The sequence below is a fragment of the Hyperolius riggenbachi genome, chromosome 8 (assembly GCF_040937935.1).
Source record: "Hyperolius riggenbachi isolate aHypRig1 chromosome 8, aHypRig1.pri, whole genome shotgun sequence".
Taxonomy (NCBI): Eukaryota; Metazoa; Chordata; class Amphibia; order Anura; family Hyperoliidae; genus Hyperolius; species Hyperolius riggenbachi.
The window spans coordinates 194770724-194790232 of NC_090653.1; the positions used below are offsets into that span (position 1 = coordinate 194770724).

At 45.9% G+C, this 19509-nt stretch overlaps 1 protein-coding gene across 1 annotated transcript in view; it reads right to left on the minus strand.

Moving 5' to 3' along the window:
* The window catches only part of LOC137527429 (uncharacterized), a 171988-nt gene that overhangs the window by 116413 nt on the left and 36066 nt on the right, over positions 1 to 19509 (minus strand). The window contains exon 5 of the mRNA XM_068247945.1: positions 13439 to 13513. Coding sequence (XP_068104046.1) covers positions 13439 to 13513 — 75 coding nt within the window. The remainder of the gene's footprint in view (positions 1 to 13438; positions 13514 to 19509) is intronic.

A 19509-nucleotide genomic window follows, 5' to 3' on the forward strand; every position in this document is an offset into this window, starting at 1 on the left:
ATCTAAGTTGTACAATTGAGATTGGAGCAGTAGGGCTAAACGCAAATCATTAATAAGAATTGATTTGGTTGGATTTCTGTTTCAGGAGTTTGGCGAATATGGAATCGAGAAAGCTTAATTACTGGCAGCAGAGGCAGAGATGGAGATGTCAGTCGGATGAGCAAAAGTTTCCGGCAAATCCTGCAGTGGAAAAGAACGAGTTTTCCAATATTGGAAAGAGACTAAAGACACTGTCTGAGCAAAACATAATCCAAAGTGCATATGTTTTTCTTTCCCAAGGAGGTGCTTTAATAATGAAGAGTACCGTGCTAATGGTGATCATAGGTTGCCATGTCGTCCTAGCAGACCGAGGAGAAGAGAAGACATTCTCATGGACAATGAGGGGTTAATGAGAACATAAGGCCCAAGCATGTTCATGTTTGGAGAAAAAGGTACTGATCCTTTTGCACTACCCTCAGATTGGTCAGTACGGACTAAGTCGGGTAGGAGAAAAGGATCATTGGTGCCAGATGGAAGCCAATTTCATGGCAGGATGGTGGTAAAAGGTTTGAAGGGTCAGGTGTGCGGGAAGAATGATATTAACGGAAGCTCAATGCTACTCCTGAATGTCATGCTCTCCCAGCCCAGCCACCGATCCAAAGTCTGGTTAAAAGGTACATTGCACTACACTGGGTATATGCAAAAGGCGAAGTGTGTGGTACATGATTACCTTGTCTTGGTTCTCCGGAGTGAGATGGTTCTAGAATAGCGAGGAACGAGCAGTAAGCGTCACTGCCCCTCCAGGAGGGAGGCAGGGAACAATATCCCACTCTGGAGCAACCAACAGAGGGTGTTTCCGAGACAACTATACACACGTAAAGGCTGGAAAGCAGAAGGGTTTTGGTTCTCGAAATGAGAAGTAAAAATTGAGATCCAGCCACATTTTCGGGTGACAAAGAGGGTGGGGAGAACGATCCCAGAAAAGGGAGAGCCAACACAGGTGACATCATCCTCACTACACGGGACACAATATGAGACAATATAACACAGTCCATATTCAGCCACTTATCCTCATGGTAGATGGTTAAGTGACCAGGTACTCTTAATACAAAGATTGCCAAGAGTACATTTTTTCCTGACCGAAGGTGCGTATTTTGCCTCAGGACATAAGGGGGGCAAAGGTCCAATCAGGACAGTTGGGAATAGCGTTTGTCATCGATATGCTAATTAATTTCCCTGCAGAGAGAGTACCAACCATATTCTTCTGGGGAGAGCCACAAGGGTTAGCATGGGATGTTAGTTTAATGGATCAGGGGACATTTTGCAGTAGAGAGGTAGAATCCTGGGATACATCAGGTAGCACCCTGGGGATTCTCTATGATAAAAGGGTGATGGGACTAAAAATAGGTCATTCAATAATTAGGCACATTGGGACAGCATAATGTGGGTACCCAGTATCATCTGAACATGGTTTTGGGAACAGCTAACGCACAACACCTATAAGGTTCAGGGGTACACTCAAAGGCACATTCAAACTATTCTCAAAGAGATGATTGCACATTGTAAGGGTGCTGCATGGGAAATTGCATGTATATCCATGCAGACTGAGTTAACGGCAAATTTCAAGATAATGGCTCAAGCCTTATCAGAAGGTAAAACTCCTTTACAACTGAGACTTGACAAGGAGAGATCAATTTTCCTGGGGAGGGATCTTTTGCATGTCTTACACCATGGCCTGAGAGGTCAGCATTTTGTGGTGCTCGACAGAGAATTCAAACAAGTGGACTTGTCATCATGCTGGCAATTTGCAGATAAGTACCTGTGTTTGCCAGGACAAGTCAGATTTAGTGATGAAGCCTGCTGGCTTAATAGCACCGAATGCACAGCGGTTATTCAAAAGATCCGCCCTGAAGCCAAACCAATATTTCCAGTGGCTGAAGGAAAAGTTTGTTTTTTTAAACATGATGTCCACGGACACATTCATTGTACATTTTCATAATTGTTCAGACAAGTTTGATCTTACGAGGGGGACGTACTGTGTAAGCGGAGATCCCATATGGATTCAGCCGTCAAGGTTTGACTAAGTTATTTCTCAAATCGGTAAGAGAACTCTAAAGTTCAAAACTCCACAAGAAGTGCCCATACTGAGAGATAACACACCATGGGAAAAATGGGTACAGGTTTTGACACAAGACAAATCTTTGTTAAAAAGGTTAAACAAACATAACATTAAATTAGATATGATATTTCACCATAATCAAGGAGAGCTGACAGAGATTGAACACAAATATAATCAGGTGAGTTTCAGTCTGACCTGGTGGAGAAGGTTTCAGGCGATATTCCAGGAGCATTCAGACTGGGCCTCTGCAGTTCAAACCTTTTTCCTGCACCTACTGGTCTTAGTGATGGGGATTACAATCATATGCATCATTACACAGGTGATTTGTGTTTAAAATTACAGTGTCCCCAGCAGTGTGCTGCAGCTTCACTGTGTCGTACATTAAACATTTATGTTAGCAATAACATTTGATTAACAATACCATCAAAATTCACAGTATGCATTCATACCACAAACATTACATAGCACACAACACAAGTCACACTACACAGTATCCACATGTTAAATTGCCTACAGTGACAGTGATATACCATCAATAAAAGTTATGTTTGCTTGGCACTGTAAATATGACCAACTCAATTTAAGGACCGCAATGATTGAAATATATGCCCTGTTTTGGTGGCTGGCAAGGCGTAGATTTCAGTCAACCGACACCGTGCGTCCTCGCCGCTTTTGTCACTCCCGACGATCTTGCCGCTGTTTCCTCACCGCAGCTCACTCGCTCTTCCATCTCTATAAAGGCAGAGCCCTGTGAGCAGATCAGGAGCCGATTTCATTGGCTCCGGACCGTGTCTATCAACGTTGATAGGCAGGGTCAAGAGCCAATGAAAGCGGCTCCTGACCGGCTCACAGGAAATCTACCGTCATAGAGACAGCAGAGTGGGTGGCCCAGGTTTCCGACGTGTGACGGTGATTGTGGCGGGTATGTGCAGCGATTTGTCGTTATTCGTTGGTGTTCCGCCATTTCTGCTGGTACCACGTGATCAGCTGAATGAGGAAGCAGCAAGACGAGAGGGTCTGAGGCGGCGTGTGTACGAGCGGCTACCCGGGACCGCAGACCATACATGTACCAAACACTTTATGACTCTTGGATGCTTGTGAGTGCATTTCTACTACTTTTAAACATATTAAAAAGGTTTTACACTATTTGGCGCTTTTGAAGTTTTTAGATGAGCTGACACCTGGAAACGTGATTTTGCCACATCCCCTGTCTATGCTACATATCCAAACCTCCGGATTGATAGGAGGCTGACTGGGTGAGTGCGGGCACATTGGGGGGAGTATGTCCCTGCACTAGGTGGTGTTCCTTCACGTGTATGGTGATGGGCAACAGATAACCTATTGGATTACGCTATGTGCCCTTTTCTTTCTCTATTTTTTACATAACGTGTTGGTCAAGCGGACAAGAAGCCGGACAGAGATCCTGGGACACAGATTTGGTTAAACCATTGGATGGTGATTTATTGAACTGGACTTGTGTTGTTCTTGAACTGTAAGCCCATTGAACTTTGTGTGTATTTGATGTGGAGGCAATTTGCAGTATTGTCATTTATCAGTGCGCGCCACGTATTTATGTAATTTTTTTCTCCATAAGCGCAGACTTTACTTTCCTTGTTGTGCATGTGTAATGTCTACCCCACTGCATGATGTGCAGTTTGTAATGCACGCTGTGTGGTTTTATGTGCGGTGTGTAGTTTTAATGTGTGTAAAACTTAACATGCACAATGACGTGCGTAATTCATGTAGCGCTCAAACGCTATTCAATAACACTGTTTAGTGAATCAACTCCAAAGCGCCTAAAATCGTTTAGATTTGTGCAAATGCACCATCAATTCACTGCACTCCACAGGAACATGCCACCATGAGGAGTTTTAGTTAGCATCTCTCCACTGTTGTGAATGCACTCACTGGATGTTGGCTTGTATCACATGTATCAAGTATGGTGGATCACGGAGGCTCCAGACCGTGCAACATCATGCTTGCACCAGGCTGCTTAAAAGTGTATTTATTCCACTAGCGAAGCAATTACACAGGTTTAGAGATGGCTAGAACTTCAGATTTCCACAGAAGTTCGAGTTCGCGTGAACCAGCCGAACCGCTATAGACTTCAATGGGCAGGCAAATAAAGTGCAGAAATCACTTTGCATTGCTAAATTGGAGACATAAAGTGCTTTAAAACATCTTGCGTGTGTATATCGATCAGGTAGTGTAAGTAGGGTACGTCTTCACTCTGATAGACCAAACTCACAGTTTAACGCACCGCAAACAGCTGTTTGTGTAATGATGGCCGTGCTGGTGCGCATGTTGATGAGAATGCAGATGGTTTTCCAGCCCATATGGTCGGGCTGAGGTAGCTCAATGACAGAACAACAGTGACTGTCTAGCTGATCGAATTTGGTCTGTCCACAATGAAGCAACAACCTTATTATCTTGGGTGTGCCCCCAACACACTCATATAGGTCATTGCTTCATTGTGATAGGCAAGCCCCTTCACCGTGGCAAAGTAACGATCATGAAGGGTAATTGACACATGCACATGCTTTTTGTTTTGTTGTTGTAGCCACAGTGCAACCAGAAAAATTAGGCATGTACACACACCAGAAAAAATATTATCATTTTTGGTAGCGGCCACTGCTAGCATCGGGCTTAAAAATTCAGGAATCCACCTGGAGTCTTGGACCCTGTTGGGGGTGGCAGAGAAGGCAGTCAAGCAGCCTGCAGGCAGAAATGCTGTGTGGGGACTGACTTAGTCTTTGGGCAAGCAGCAGCGGCATGCAGGCAGAGATGCTGTGTAGGGACTGACTTAGTTTTCGGGCAGGCAGTAGCCCTCCGGGATCCATTCCTCATTCATTTTCATAAAGGTGAGGTACTGAACACTTTTTATACCTAGGCGACTTCTCTTGTCAGTGACAATGCCTCCTGCTGCTCTGAAGGTCCTTTCTGACATGACGCTTGAGGCAGGGCAAGCCAGAAGTTGGATGGCAAATTGTGACAGCTCTGGTCACAGGTCAAGCCTGTGCACCCAGTAGTCCAGGGGTTCATCGCTGCTCAGAGTGTCTATATCCGCACTTACAGCCAGGTAGTATACCTGCCGGTTGATGGCGTTCATGGAGGGTGGATCCGGAAGGGCTGAGGCGAGGCATTGGACTAAAGAACGTCCGCATGTCCGACATCACCATCAGATCACCAGAGCGTCCTGTCCTTGCCTGCGTGGACATGGGAGGAGGAGGATTACTGGCACCTTTTTTCCGTTGTGCTGTGACATCACCCTTATAAGCACTGTAAAGCATACTTGACAAATTGTTGTGCAAGTGCTGCATCCTTTCAGCCTTCTGGTAATTTGGTAATATCTCCACCACTTTGTGCTTATACTGAGAGTCTAGTAGCGTTGCCACCCAGTACAGGTCATTCCCCTTGAGCCTTCTTATAGGAGGGTCCCTCAACAGGCTGAACAGCATGAAAGACCCCATCTGCACAAGGTTGGATGCCGACCTAGTAGTCATCTACTCTTCCTCAGTGATGTCAGGAAAGTTCTCCTCCTCCCCCCAGCCACAAACAATACCACGGGTACCCGAAAGGTGAGCAGAACAAGTCCCCTGTGACGCCTGCTGTGGTTATTCTTCCATCTCCTCCTCAATGCCACCTTCCTCCTCCTCTTCCCCCTCCTCCCCCCTCCTCTGTGCTGCCACAGGTGTTGATGACAAATCTGGTTCTGGTTCCCACAACTCTTCCTCTTCCTGTTCAAGCTCCTCTACAGCTTGATCCACCACTCTACGCACGGCACACTCTTGGAAGAAAGCGTATGGGATCAGGTCGCTGATGGCACCATCACTGCGACTCACCAGGTTTGTCACCTCCTCAAACGGACGCATGAGCCTGTAGGCATTATGCATGAGTGTCCAGGGTCTCGGCAAGAAAATCCCCAGCTCCCCAGAGCCTGCTCTAGCACCGTAGCTGTACAGATATTTGTTGACGTCTTTTTCCTGTTGTAGCAGGTCAAACACGAGGAGTGTTGAATTCCAGCGAGTCGGGCTATCGCAAATCAAGCGCCTCACTGGCAAGTTCTTTCTCCGCTGAATACCGGATAAGCATGCCATGGCCGTATAGGAACGCCTGAAATGCACACACACCTTCCTGGACTGCGTCAGGACCTCCTGTAAGCCTGGGAACTTACACACAAATCATTGGATTATAAGATTCAGCACATGTGCCATGCAGGGCACATGTGTCAACCTGCCCTAACTCAAAGCCGACAAGAGATTGCTTCCGTTGTCACACACCACGTTGCCAATCTCCAGTTGGTGCGGGGTCAACCACTGATCCACCTGTTTGTTCAGAGCAACCAGGAGTGCTGGTCCGGTGTGACTATCAGCTTTGAGGCAAGACATGTCCAAGATGGCGTGACGCCGTCATACCTGGCATGTGGAATAGGCTCTGGGGAGCTGTTGGTGTGCAGTTTGAGAGGAGAGCGCAACAGTAAAGTAGGATTCAACCAGGGGCGGACTGGCCCGGGGGGACGGGTGGCATTCTCCCCCCGGGCCGTCGCCATCTCAATCGATCAGGGCCGGTGCGGTGGTAAAATAGTTTAGAGCAGCTCCGCAGCCACTCGATTCAGCCCCGCCCCCAGCAGCCCACTGCTGTTCTGATAGGCTTACTCAGTAGGGCCAGGGAGCAGGGCATTGGCTGAAAGCTGCTGCTTCTCCCGGCATCCTCTCTCTCATTGTGCACCAACAGACTGCGTGGTGCACTGTGTGTATGTGTGTAGGCTCCGCCCCCCGGCCTGTGGAGAGGCCACGCTGAGACACACTTGCCAGGCTGCTCTGTGTGGTGTGCATTCATGGGGAGAAGCAGCCAGGGCCCCAGAGAAGAGAGACACCACACTGCACTGGGAGAGAATCAGATGAATGGCTGGGAATTTCTTCTGCTGCTGTGCATGGCTGGGAATTTCTTCTGCTGCTGTGACTCTGCATGCCTGTAAGTTTCTGACACCCCTCCCCCACTCCACAGCATTAGGTAGGCCGTTTTTCCCCTCCCCCTCTAGAGAGGTACCATATCTCCCAGCAGGTTCCCCCCATAGAGGCACTACTGTTCCCAGCATGTCCCTCCCCTCCATAAAGGCACCACAAGTCCCAGCATGTCCCTTTCCCTCAAAAGAGGCACCAAAGCTCCCAGGAAGTCTCCCCCTCCCCAATAGAGGCACTACTGTTCCCAGCATGTCCCTCCCCTCCATAGAGGTACCACAAGTCCCAGCATGTCCCTTTCCCTCAATAGAGGCACCAAATTTCCCAGGAAGTCTCCCCCTCCCTTATAGAGGCACTAAAGCTACCAGCATCCCCCCCCCCCCATGGAGGCACCATAGCCCCATCAAGTCTTCCCCTATAGAGGCACTACTGTTCCCAGCAGGTCTCTTTCCCTCAAAAGAGTTACCACAGCCCCCAGCAAGCTCCTGCCTATAAGCACCACGGCTCCAGTCATGCTCCTTGCCTTCCCTAGAGGCACCACAGGTCCCAGCATACCCCTACTCCATATATTGTTGGGTTGTTCCCCAGGGCCCCACAGCTGTTTGCTGGTCCCCCCTTGGTCTCCCCAAATTGAATAGTGGACCCCCAGAACCTCTGCTGAGTATTCACAGCGGAGCGTGCTCAGCTGTGTGCTAACGTCTCCATCCTCACAGGCACCTTATCTCAGTGACCCAGCAGCACATAGGTGTGTACATTTCACCAGGTCATGGAGATGAGGTGCCTGTGAGGATGAAGCACACAGATGGAGGGAGCCCGCTGGCTGGACAGGTGAGTGTGCGCCACTGTAAATACTCTACAGGGGCACCAGGGGAACATTATTCACATTGAAAAAAGCCTGGGGAGCCCTGGGGGCTATCTAATTCTATATGGAGGAGGAGAGGCATGCTGGGAGCTGTGGTGCCGCTTTGGAAGGGGAGGAGCATGATGGGAGCTGTCAGAGCAGGGACAAGATCCTCCAGCACCCAAGGCTGAGACACCAAAGTGCGCCCCTCCATCCCTCCCACCTCAGCTGTCACACCCTGATTGCTATTAGACTAAGAGGGCCACAGGGCCCACAACCTCCCCAACACCTTAATATCTAGTTATCTGGCTTGCAGTCACTGCTATGTATCCCCTTTTCTTATTTCTTTCTGCTTCATACACAATTAGGAATGACAGCTGAATGAATTGTGCGCCCCCTCCTACACTGCTCCCTGAGGCTGGAGCCTCTCCAGCCTATGCCTCGGCCCGGCCCTGGGAGCTGTAGTGCCTCTATGGAGTGGGAGAGGTATGCTGGGAGCTGTATCGGTACTCCGCATGCGCAAGTAACATCCACACATGCCCAATCAAATGGAGTGCTTTTACATGAATGAAAAGAGCCATGCACAAGTGCCTTAGTTCTCCTGGGCATGTGTGGGCCTCGTTTGCACATGCCCAGTATGGACATGCTTTCCCACGGTCAAGCTTCTGCACTGAAGAAACCTATGTGACCATTTCCCTGTACTGTCACTGCCGTTAGATGGGGTATTGTGAAATACTGAAGGGAGGGGACAGGCAGTGTAGCTTTAAGGCTGGTACACACAATGCTATATTCCATCAGATCCACGGGTCGAATTGATAATGTCCGGCATGTATGATCTGCTCCCTATCGAGAACGGGATCTATTTTTTTTTTTTTTTGTAGTACTAATCTGAAAATCGATCCCATTCTTGATCAGGAACAGATCAGACATGCCGGAAATTATTGATTTGACCCATCAATCTGATGGAAAATAGCATTGTGTGTACTAGGCATTATGAAGCTGGGGGCACCTGCTTCATTTAGGTACACTGGGCACCAATGACTTAGGGGGTGCGGCTGGTGGTGGCTGCATTAGGCCCATGACTGAGGGGACTCTGGCTGCACCCAACACTGCACTGAGCAGAGGAGGAGACACTCACTGCTATACTACTGTGCTCCCCTGTATGCAGAGTAGCAGCACAGCCAGGGCCGGGCCGAGGCATAGGCTGGAGAGGCTCCAGCCTCAGGGCGCAGTGTAGGAAGGGGAGCACAATTCATTCAGCTGTCATTCCTAAATGTGTTTAAAACAGAAATAAATAAGAAAAGGGGATACATAGCAGTGACTGCAAGCCAGATAACTAGATATTAAGGTGTTGGAGAGGTTGTGGGCTCTGTGGCCCTCTTAGTCTAATAGCAATCAGTGTGTGACAGCTGGGGTGGCAGGGATGGAGGGGCGCACTTTGGTGTCTCAGCCTTGGGTGCTGGAGGACCTTGTCCCGCCTCTGAGCACAGCAGTCTCAGCTCATCCAGCTAGATGTCTGTCCTCTGTAGCGGCCACCTGCTCACTACGACTTGGTTATCCTGAACATCGCCTGATTACACACAATGTGCAGGAGATAAAGATAGACAGAGAGCAGACGGCCACTAGCTGTGGAGGACGGACACATTGCTGGAGGAGGTAAGACTGTCAAGCACCACTGCTGCACCACTACTCTGATTATACAGGAGAAGAGTGGGAGGGTGACCACTAGGGGAGCTAAATGAGGATAGGGGACCACTAAACAACCAAACCAGGGCTTACTGTAAAGGGGAGAGGGGACCACAAGATCATTAGGGAAAGTTATATGGAGATCAAGGGACCATAAGACCACCAGGGAATACCTTGAGGGAGATTTTTTAGTATTTATAAAATGTCTTTTGCAGCATTCTACAGAGTACATAGTCATGTTACTGACTGTCCGCAGAGGAGCACACAATCTAATCCCTACCATAGTCATAGTCTAATGTCCTACCAGATTATTATGTATTTATATAGAACTGACATCTCCTGCAGCACATTACAGAGTGCATAGTCATGTCACTGACTGTCCTCAAATCAGCTCACAAGCTAATCCGTACCATAGTCATATGTCTATTGTAGTCTAGAGCCAATTTAGGGGTAAGCCTTTTAACTTATCTGTATTTTTTTTAATGTAGGAGGAAACTAAAGTGCCCAGAGGAAACCCACATAGACAAAGGGAAAACATACAAACCTAATGCAGATAGTACCCTCAACGGCCCAAAGTGCAACAAGAAAATGTCCCCCACACAATTACACCCCCACCCTGAAATGTTGACAGGAGGCAAGATGGATGCATGCTTTCTTAACGTAAATGCAAAATGTATTGTTGCTTTAAACTACCATTGAAACATATCTTTATTGCGTGCAAATGTATTTGGGCTGGGGATTCCGTGACCGGGCCTCTAGGTTGTGTTTTCCCCCCAGGCTAAATGGTCCCAGTCCTCCCCTGGATTCAACTGAGGAGGAGGACGTCAGTGAAGAGGATAGAAGAATAAGAGGAGGAGGAGAGGAGGTGTCAGCAGACCTGCCTGCAAGCCGTGGTGGTGTCACCACCAAGTCCGCTGCACGGCCACGTACTCCATGCTTGCCAGCGGTCACCAGGTTTACCCAATGTGCCGTATAAGTAATATACCTGCCCTGACTGTGCTTTGCAGACCAGGCATTCGTGGTCAGATGGACCCTTGATCCAACGCTGTGTGCCAGAGATGATACCACTTGCCTTTCAACTTCACGGTACAGTTTGGGTATCGCCTTTTTGGAAAAATAATTGCGGCCTGGTATCTTCCACTGCGGTGTCCCAATCGCCACAAGTTTTCGGAAGGCCTCAGAGTCCACCAGCTTGTATGGTAACAGCTGGCGGGTTAACAGTTCCGACAAGCCAGCTGTCAAACGCCGGGCAAGGGGGTGACTGGCAGACATTGGCTTCTTACGCTGAAATATTTCCTTAATGGACACCTGGCTGCTGTGGGCAGAGGAGCAAGAACTGCTCAAGGTGAGTGGCGGAGTTTAGGAGGGTGGCTGTGAAAGTGCAAGGGCAGCAGAGGATAAAGCGGCTGAAGATGCTGCACCTGGAGGAAGAAGATGAGGCGGAGGGTGGCTTTGCCTTTGTGTGCTTCTTTTTCTCATGTGCTCATCCCATTGGTGTTTGGGGTGATGGAACATTAAGTGCCTTCGTAAGGCACTTGTCCCTACATGGGTGTTGCTTTTTTTAGCGACAGTGGCAGATAGTACAGATGGCATAGCTGTAATCTGAGGCAGAGACACACAAAATATAAAACCGAATCAGAGCAGGCGGAGGAAGATTTTCCACTGCGGTGTCCCAATCGCCACAAGTTTTCGGAAGGCCTCAGAGTCCACCAGCTTGTATGATAACAGCTGGCCGGTTAACAGTTCCGACAAGCCAGCTGTCAAATGCCGGGCAAGGGGGTGACTGGCAGACATTGGCTTCTTACGCTAAAATATTTCCGTAACGGACACCTGGCTGCTGTGGGCAGAGGAGCAAGAACTGCTCAAGGTGAGTGGCAGAACTTAGGAGGGTGGCTGTGAAAGTGCAAGGGCAGCAGAGGATAAAGCGGCTGAAGATGCTGCACCTGGAGGAGGAAGATGAGGCGGAGGGTGGCTTTGCCTTTGTGTGCTTCTTTTTCTCATGTGCTCATCCCATTGGTGTTTGGGGTGATGGAACATTAAGTGCCTTCGTAAGGCACTTGTCCCTACATGGGTGTTGCTTTTTTTAACGACAGTGGCAGATAGTACAGATGGCATCGCTGTAATCTGAGGCAGAGACACAAAAAATATAAAACCGAATCAGAGCAGGTGGAGGAAGATATGTCACGGTTCCATGAGGAAGATGAGGTGTTCTGTGTTAGTCACCTATGTCTTCGGAATCTTGGGGGTTGAGGGTACGTGCTGTCTGAACACTGTGCTTTGGTCGAGGGCCACATGAAATCACGCCAGCATGATCTCGAACAGACCTGCGGGGTGGCCTGCCTCTGCTTGTTATTTTTTCCATATTGGGGGTATGCAGTACTACTAACAATATTGAATAGTGGTAGACAGTGTGTGTAATCACAAAGAGGCACACAATCAGTGTCAAATACACAGCAGCTGTGTGTGTGTTTGTGTGTGTGTGTATTACAGGCCTGTGTACTTTAATACACACACAGAGATATCCTATAGTACTTTCAATCACAAATACAGTTGCAAACTTAGCACTGCTTATGATACACAATAAGCTGGCTTGTAATAGATAGAAGAGGATGGTAGAACTGCAAGGCCCAGCAGTGACTGTGGCCTGGCCTGTATGCAGTGTGTGACCCACACAGACAGATATCAATTACAGATACAATTGGAAGCTAAGCACAGCTTATGATAGACAGTGTGCTGGCTTGCTTGCAATAGTTATAAGTGTATAGTAGAGCTACAAGGGCCAGCAACTGACTGTGGCTTGTATGCAGTGTGTAACCCACACAGATATCAATAACAAATACAGTTGCAAGCTAAGCACAGCTTATGATAGACAGTGGGCTGACTTGCTTGCAATAGTTAGAAGAGTATAGTAGAACTACAAGGGCCAACAACTGACTGTAACTTGTATGCCGTGTGTAACTCACACAGATATCAATAACAACTACAGTTGCAAGCTAAGCACAGCTTATGATAGACAGTGTGCTGGCTTGCTTGCAATAGTTAGAAGAATATAGTAGAACTACAAGGGCCAGCAACTGACTGTGGCCTGTATGCAGTGTAAGTGCAACCCACACAGACAGATATCAATAACAAATACAGTAGCAAGCTAAGCACAGCTTATGAAAGACAGTGTGCTGGCTTGCTTGCAATAGTTATAAGTGTATAGTAGAACTACACAGCCCAGCAATGACTGTGGCCTGTATGCAGTGTGTAACCCACACAGACAGATATCAATAACAGATACAGTAGCAAGCTAAGCACAGCTTATGATAGACAGTGTGCTGGCTTGCTTGCAATATAGATAGAAGCGTATATTAGAACTACACAGCCCAGCAATGATTGAGGCCTGTATGCAGTGTGACCAGTGTCTCACACACACACACACAAAAAAGTAGAACAATATGAGCCCTCAAAAGGACTTTTGATTTTGGGTGCTTTCAGCAATCAGCAATAAACAGAAGCACCTAGTTAACTGTCCCTGTCTCTGCAGCGATGTCTCTCTCTTCCCCTCTCTACAGCAGCACTAGACTAAGAACATGGCCAGTGCTGCTGCGTTTTTATGGGGGGAGGGGCGGCGGGGGCCAGTGGGTGAGTTCAGCCTGCTTGGCTGCCATGTGTCTGCTGACTCTGATGTAAGAGGTCAAAATTTAGTCCAATGAAGAGGTATAGGGAGCGGATCAAACCACCCTATCTGTTTGCTACCCGCCGCGAACGCGAACAGCTGATGTTCGCTGGGAATTGTTCGCTGGCGAACCATTCTGGCCTTCTCTACACAGGTTGATAACACAGTGCGTGGTTTGGACGCGGACTTACGCCAGTACACCTCCAGCCCGACGCTCCCGCTTTTCCTTCAAGCTCGTCAACGTCTGCATACCACCAGGCTCCTTCCTGCAAAAACAGTCATAAATTAGGATTAGATAAATTAATTAACAACTGCTGGGGTCAGTGTCAAAGCTGTAAAAGATGTGAAAAAACTAGCAGAGCTCACTGATGTTTGTGAATGCCTGCATTAAAACTCAGCGGAACTTAGTTCTATCTGCTTTGTAATGTAAATCTCTGGTATTTCTCACATCGATCTGTATGTCCATCATACAGAGGAATGGATTATCAGTGACAGTTATGATTGATCCTGATTGTTTTAACACATCAGGAAGTGAGAGAGAGATGCAGGGATTGGGGAACTCTGGAATTCAGCTATTAGTGCAGAGCAGGGCGCTGGATGACTGCGCTGCGGGACCAGAAGAGATGATTTACTTTGACATATGACCCCTTCTGTCTTCAAGTCATGGCGCCCTTCTTATCTTATCTAATTTTATCGCCCTAGGCCATGGCCTTTCTGGCTTTCCCAGAAATCCGGCCCTGCTTATCCTCCAATCGCTGAGTCACCTCAGCCTTGCTTGTAAACACAAGTGAGCAGAGGTGTTTCAGATAAGAAAGCTAGGCATGGAAATAAATGGAAGAGGAGGAATATATTATAGATAAAAAGAACTCCCAGCATTCAATTGGCACCAGGGCCAGTGCTCATAAAGTATGTGATAACTCCAAACCATAACAGCAGAAAAAGTTTTGCAAGTTTTGAATGCAGGATTAGCATCTTTATCACTTAATACACTCAGACCAGTTGCTGTTGAAATTTGATTTTTATGGTGACAATACCGCTTTAACTAAGATGTGAGTTCCCACGTCATATAATATACCTACTCTCCTACCACCTTCGCAGCTCAGTGATGTTATTCCATACTATACATAACCATACACTATATACTACAAATAGCCATACAGGTATAAGGATCCCAATAAAGCAACCACATCCCATTCTAATATTAATATCCCCAAATGCAAATGCTAAACCTAAGCCACTACAAGTCTACAGCCCAATCTACATGATACGATTCATTGTGTGATTCGATTACGATTCTATTTACGATCCGATTAAATCCGACATGTCCGATCCGGATTCGATTCGATTCAATTCGATATGTCATTGCAAAATAATGGTAAATCGAATTGAATCAAATCAAATCCCGATCGGACATGTCGGATTTAATCGGATCGGAAAGAGAAACGTAATCGAATCGCACAAAGAATCGTATTGTGTAGATGGGGCTTTAAATATGTAAATAATGATCACGTGATTCATAACAGCTTCATATTAACAGTGTGTGTGCATAGCTATTACCCAGCTAGCACTCCATATTTTAAGTGCAATGTGCATCATATTAAAGTGCATTACATAGTTACATAGTTACATAGTTATTTTGGCTGAAAAAAGACATACGTCCATCGAGTTCAACCATTACAAAGTACAACTCCAGCCCGTCCCCCACATACCCCTGTTGATCCAGAGGAAGGCGAAAAAAACCCCACCAGGCATGGTCCAATTAGCCCCAAATGGGAAAAATTCCTTCCTGACTCCAGATGGCAATCAGATAAAATCCCTGGATCAACATCATTAGGCATAACCTAGTAATTGTAGCCATGGATGTCTTTCAACGCAAGGAAAGCATCTAAGCCCCCTTTAAATGCAGTTATAGAGTTTGCCATAACGACTTCCTGTGGCAATGCATTTCACATCTTAACCACTCTTACTGTAAAGAACCCTTTCCTAAATAAATGGCTAAAACGTTTTTCCTCCATGCGCAGCTCATGTCCTCTAGTCCTTTGAGAAGGCCTAGGGACAAAAAGCTCATCCGCCAAGCTATTATATTGCCCTCTAATGTATGTATACATGTTAATTAGATCTCCTCTAAGGCGTCTTTTCTCTAGACTAAATAAACCCAGTTTATCTAACCTTTCTTGGTAAGCGAGACCTTCCATCCCACGTATCAATTTTGTAGCTCGTCTCTGCACCTGCTCTAAAACTGCAATATCTTTTTTGTAATGTGGTGCCCAGAACTGAATTCCATATTCCAGATGTGGCCTTACTAGAGAGTTAAACAGGGGCAATATTATGCTAGCATCTCGAGTTTTTATTTCCCTTTTAATGCATCCCAAAATTTTGTTCGCTTTAGCTGCAGCGGCTTGGCATTGAGTACGATTATTTAACTTGTTGTCGATGAGTACTCCTAAGTCCTTCTCCAAGTTTGATGTTCCCAACTGTATCCCATTTATTTTGTATGGTGCTAGACCATTGGTACGACCAAAATGCATGACTTTACATTTGTCAATATTGAATTTCATCTGCCATGTATGTGCCCATATAGCCATCCTATCCAGATCCTGTTGCAATATGACACTATCTTCCTGAGAGTTGATGATTCTGCACAATTTTGTATCATCTGCAAAAATAGCAACATTGCTCACTACTGCATCTACTAGGTCATTAATAAATAAATTGAAGAGCACTGGACCCAGTACAGACCCCTGTGGGACCCCACTGCTAACAGTCTCCCATTTTGAGTACGATCCATTGACCACAACTCTTTGTTTTCTGTCCATTAGCCAGTTCCCTATCCATGCACACAAACTCTTCCCCAGTCCTTGCATCCTCAACTTTTGCACCAGACTTCTGTGGGGAACAGTGTCGAAGGCCTTTGCAAAGTCCAAGTATATCACATCTACAGCATTCCCAATATCCATATTAGCATTCACTACCTCATAAAAGCTGAGCATGTTAGTCAAACAGGACCTGTCTTTAGTAAACCCATGTTGATGCTGAGAAATAAGATTATTTTCTACTATGAAGTCATGTATAGTATCTCTTAGTAACCCCTCAAATAGTTTGCATACAACTGATGTTAAGCTTACAGGTCTATAATTTCCTGGATCAGATTTTTTGCCCTTCTTAAATAATGGGAAAACGTGGGCTGTACGCCAATCCACTGGGACTCTGCTAGTTGCAAGAGAGTCACAAAAGATAAGATAAAGGGGCTTAGCTATAACTGAACTTAATTCTCTTAGGACCCGAGGATGCATGCCATCCGGGCCAGGTGCCTTGTCTATTTTTAATTTATTTAGTCTTGCCTTTACTTCTTCCTGCGTTAAGTATTTAATATTACAGTTAGAAGATTGAGACTCTTCTGCCTCTGTAATTTGCAACAGTGCTGTTTCCTTTGTGAAGACAGAAGCAAAGAAAGCATTTAATAACTCTGCCTTACCTTGGTCGTCCACCATTGAGTTCCCACCCTCATCCTTTAGGATTCCTATACAGTCAACCTTTCTTTTTTTAGAGTTGATGTACTTGTAAAACTTTTTTGGGTTAGATTTGATATCCCTAGCGATTTGATTTTCAGCTTCGATCTTTGCCAGCCTAATTTCTTTTTTACAATTTTTATTGCACTCCTTATAATTGCTTAGTGCAGCCTCAGTCCCCTCCTGTTTTAGGACCTTATAGGCATTCTTTTTCCTCTTCATTTTATCCCTAACCTTTCTATTCATCCATAGAGGCCTTTTTTTATTCCTAGACATTTTGTTTCCATATGGGATATACATACTACAATATTGATTGAGAATACGTTTAAAAGCTATCAATCACTACCAAAATTGTATTAATTTAAAGTGCTAAGTACATATTTGTGAAGGCGCATAACTATAATTGCCACTACCCTCAATATACATTGCGACTCCCTGAACCTGAAATTTCACCAATTGTATAGTGCAAAACTATGCATAATTTTTAACACAATATCGAATCCCCATACCCTTACACATAACCACCATGCTCCAAAACCTCTGTGACCACATCATTTAAAATTAATCCAAATAATAGCCACAGCAAAATGTCTATGTACAAAAGGAAAAAACAAAACCCATAAACCTCTATAAAAAATGTATTTTTGCCATCACCGCAGTATAACCATATATACTGATTACCCATGTGCACACCTCCCCTACCCACATTATTATATACCAGTATACTATCCTCTTAGAAGGAGTTTTTAAAGCCATCAATTATTAGCAATAAAACAATGAATATCAATCTCTTTGCATTATGTGAAAGATATCCGAGGTACCTGTTTGCAGAGGATTGGGGAGGAAGACACTCTTTTTGACCTTCACCAGTCTATGTATTACCCAGCATCACATCGGCATTATTGCACTAATAAAAATTAGATGTGATTATCAAGATACAGGCGTCTGGAATGGTTCTGATATCTGCAGGGCCGGATTTGTACTTTCCAGTGCCCTAGGCCGGCTGTCACCAACCGCCCCCTTCCCCCTCATCCTGTCCAACTCTAGTGATGACTGGTTTGAATGTTTTGCTGCTCTGCCCCCTGTTCAACCAAGAAGCAGCGCATGCTCTGTCCACTCCATGTAATTTGGCACTCCTGTCTGAATGCACAGCAGCTGATAGTGTTCGGGGCTTGCACAATTCAGAAATGATGCTCATGTATGAGTGGCACTTGTCAAGTGCACATACCCATAAGGGCTTGCTTCCACTGTGCTCAGCATGCGTCTTGCGAAACGCGATGCTGGCACAGCTTTGACCTGTCTCGCAGCCGAATCCCTCTAGCCACGCTATGCACGGCTATAGGATTCGGACAGTGATGCGTGAATTTATGCTGCAGGGCCTCAGATTTTTCCCCGGCTACGAATACGGATGCTCTTCATAGAGTTCTATAGGCGGCCAAATTCCATCCGAATTCGTGGCTGGGGAATCGGCCCGTTTTCGCACAAATGGAAACCTGGCCTAACACTCCCAGCCCCGGCTGCTTTGCACATCTGCAAAGGAGTACGAAATTACAAGGAGCCCGAGTGGACAGAGCATGTGCTCCTTCTTTGTCCTCTGTGCGACTAGCTACAGTAAGAGCCACAACAGAGGACAGCAGTACAATGGAGAGAAGCCCATCCAAACCACAGAACAGGTAAGTGGAAGGATCCCAAACTACACACACTACCATAGATGTAGTGTAATGCTAGGTAAACATGATGCAATTTTCTGACAGATTTACTGTCAGATCGATTATTTCCAACATGTCTGATCTGATTTCTGATCAATTTTTCAATCGATTTTCTGTTCATTTCCATGAAAAAAAATCATTCAGAAAATCCATCGTAAAGCAGATAGGACATGTTGGAAATAGTTGATCTGACAGTAAATTTAGCACTTAGGGCAAGTTATGACAGATCTTAAGATCAGTCAGCAGGAAGTTGAAGTTTTGTAACAGAATGATACGATTTATTGGCTAACCAAAAGAAAAACAGTGAGCCTTTGGCTAATAAGCCATATTCAGACTATGTTCCTGAATACAAGATGTTAGGGCACACAGTTATATATTCAGTTAGCAGAAGATGCATAGATTGTTTTGTAAATATAAATAAATGTAATACAGTTGTCATTCTGTTTCAAAACATCCTGCTTTCACTGATGGCTAGCACAGTACAATGCTTTGCTGCTTCTAAAAAGTGTTGGGAAAGAGTTAAACTGTAGCACAAAGAATTTTGATGTCATTCCCTTGGAAAAAAAAACAAGCCATAAATTAAACTGGTCTGAGGTTTTTAACAACTCAGACCAGTAATAAACATCAGTCAGGGTTAGAGGAGAGCTGATACTTCCTGCCCGTGAATGCGTGCATAAAGAAACTAATCCAAACTCAAACGTTCTGCTACTTGAGCCCATATATTTTTCTTCTCACAGCAGATTGTTTGTCTACTCTCATCATACAGAGGACAGGATCATCAGGTGACAGCAGATGCTGACTGTCATCACACACACTCTGCACAAATGAGAGAGATGCAGGGATCTCTGGAATTCAGGCAGACCAAAGCAAAGCTGGAGAGATGATTTACTTTGACATGTGACCTCTTATCTCTCCAAATTCAGCGCCCTGCTGATTTTTATCGCCCTGAGCCATGGCCTTTGTGGCCTTCCCAGAAATCCAGCCCTGGCTATCTGACTGAAGCGATCATATCGGCAAATCTCTGCTGTCCATGAGGGAGCATAG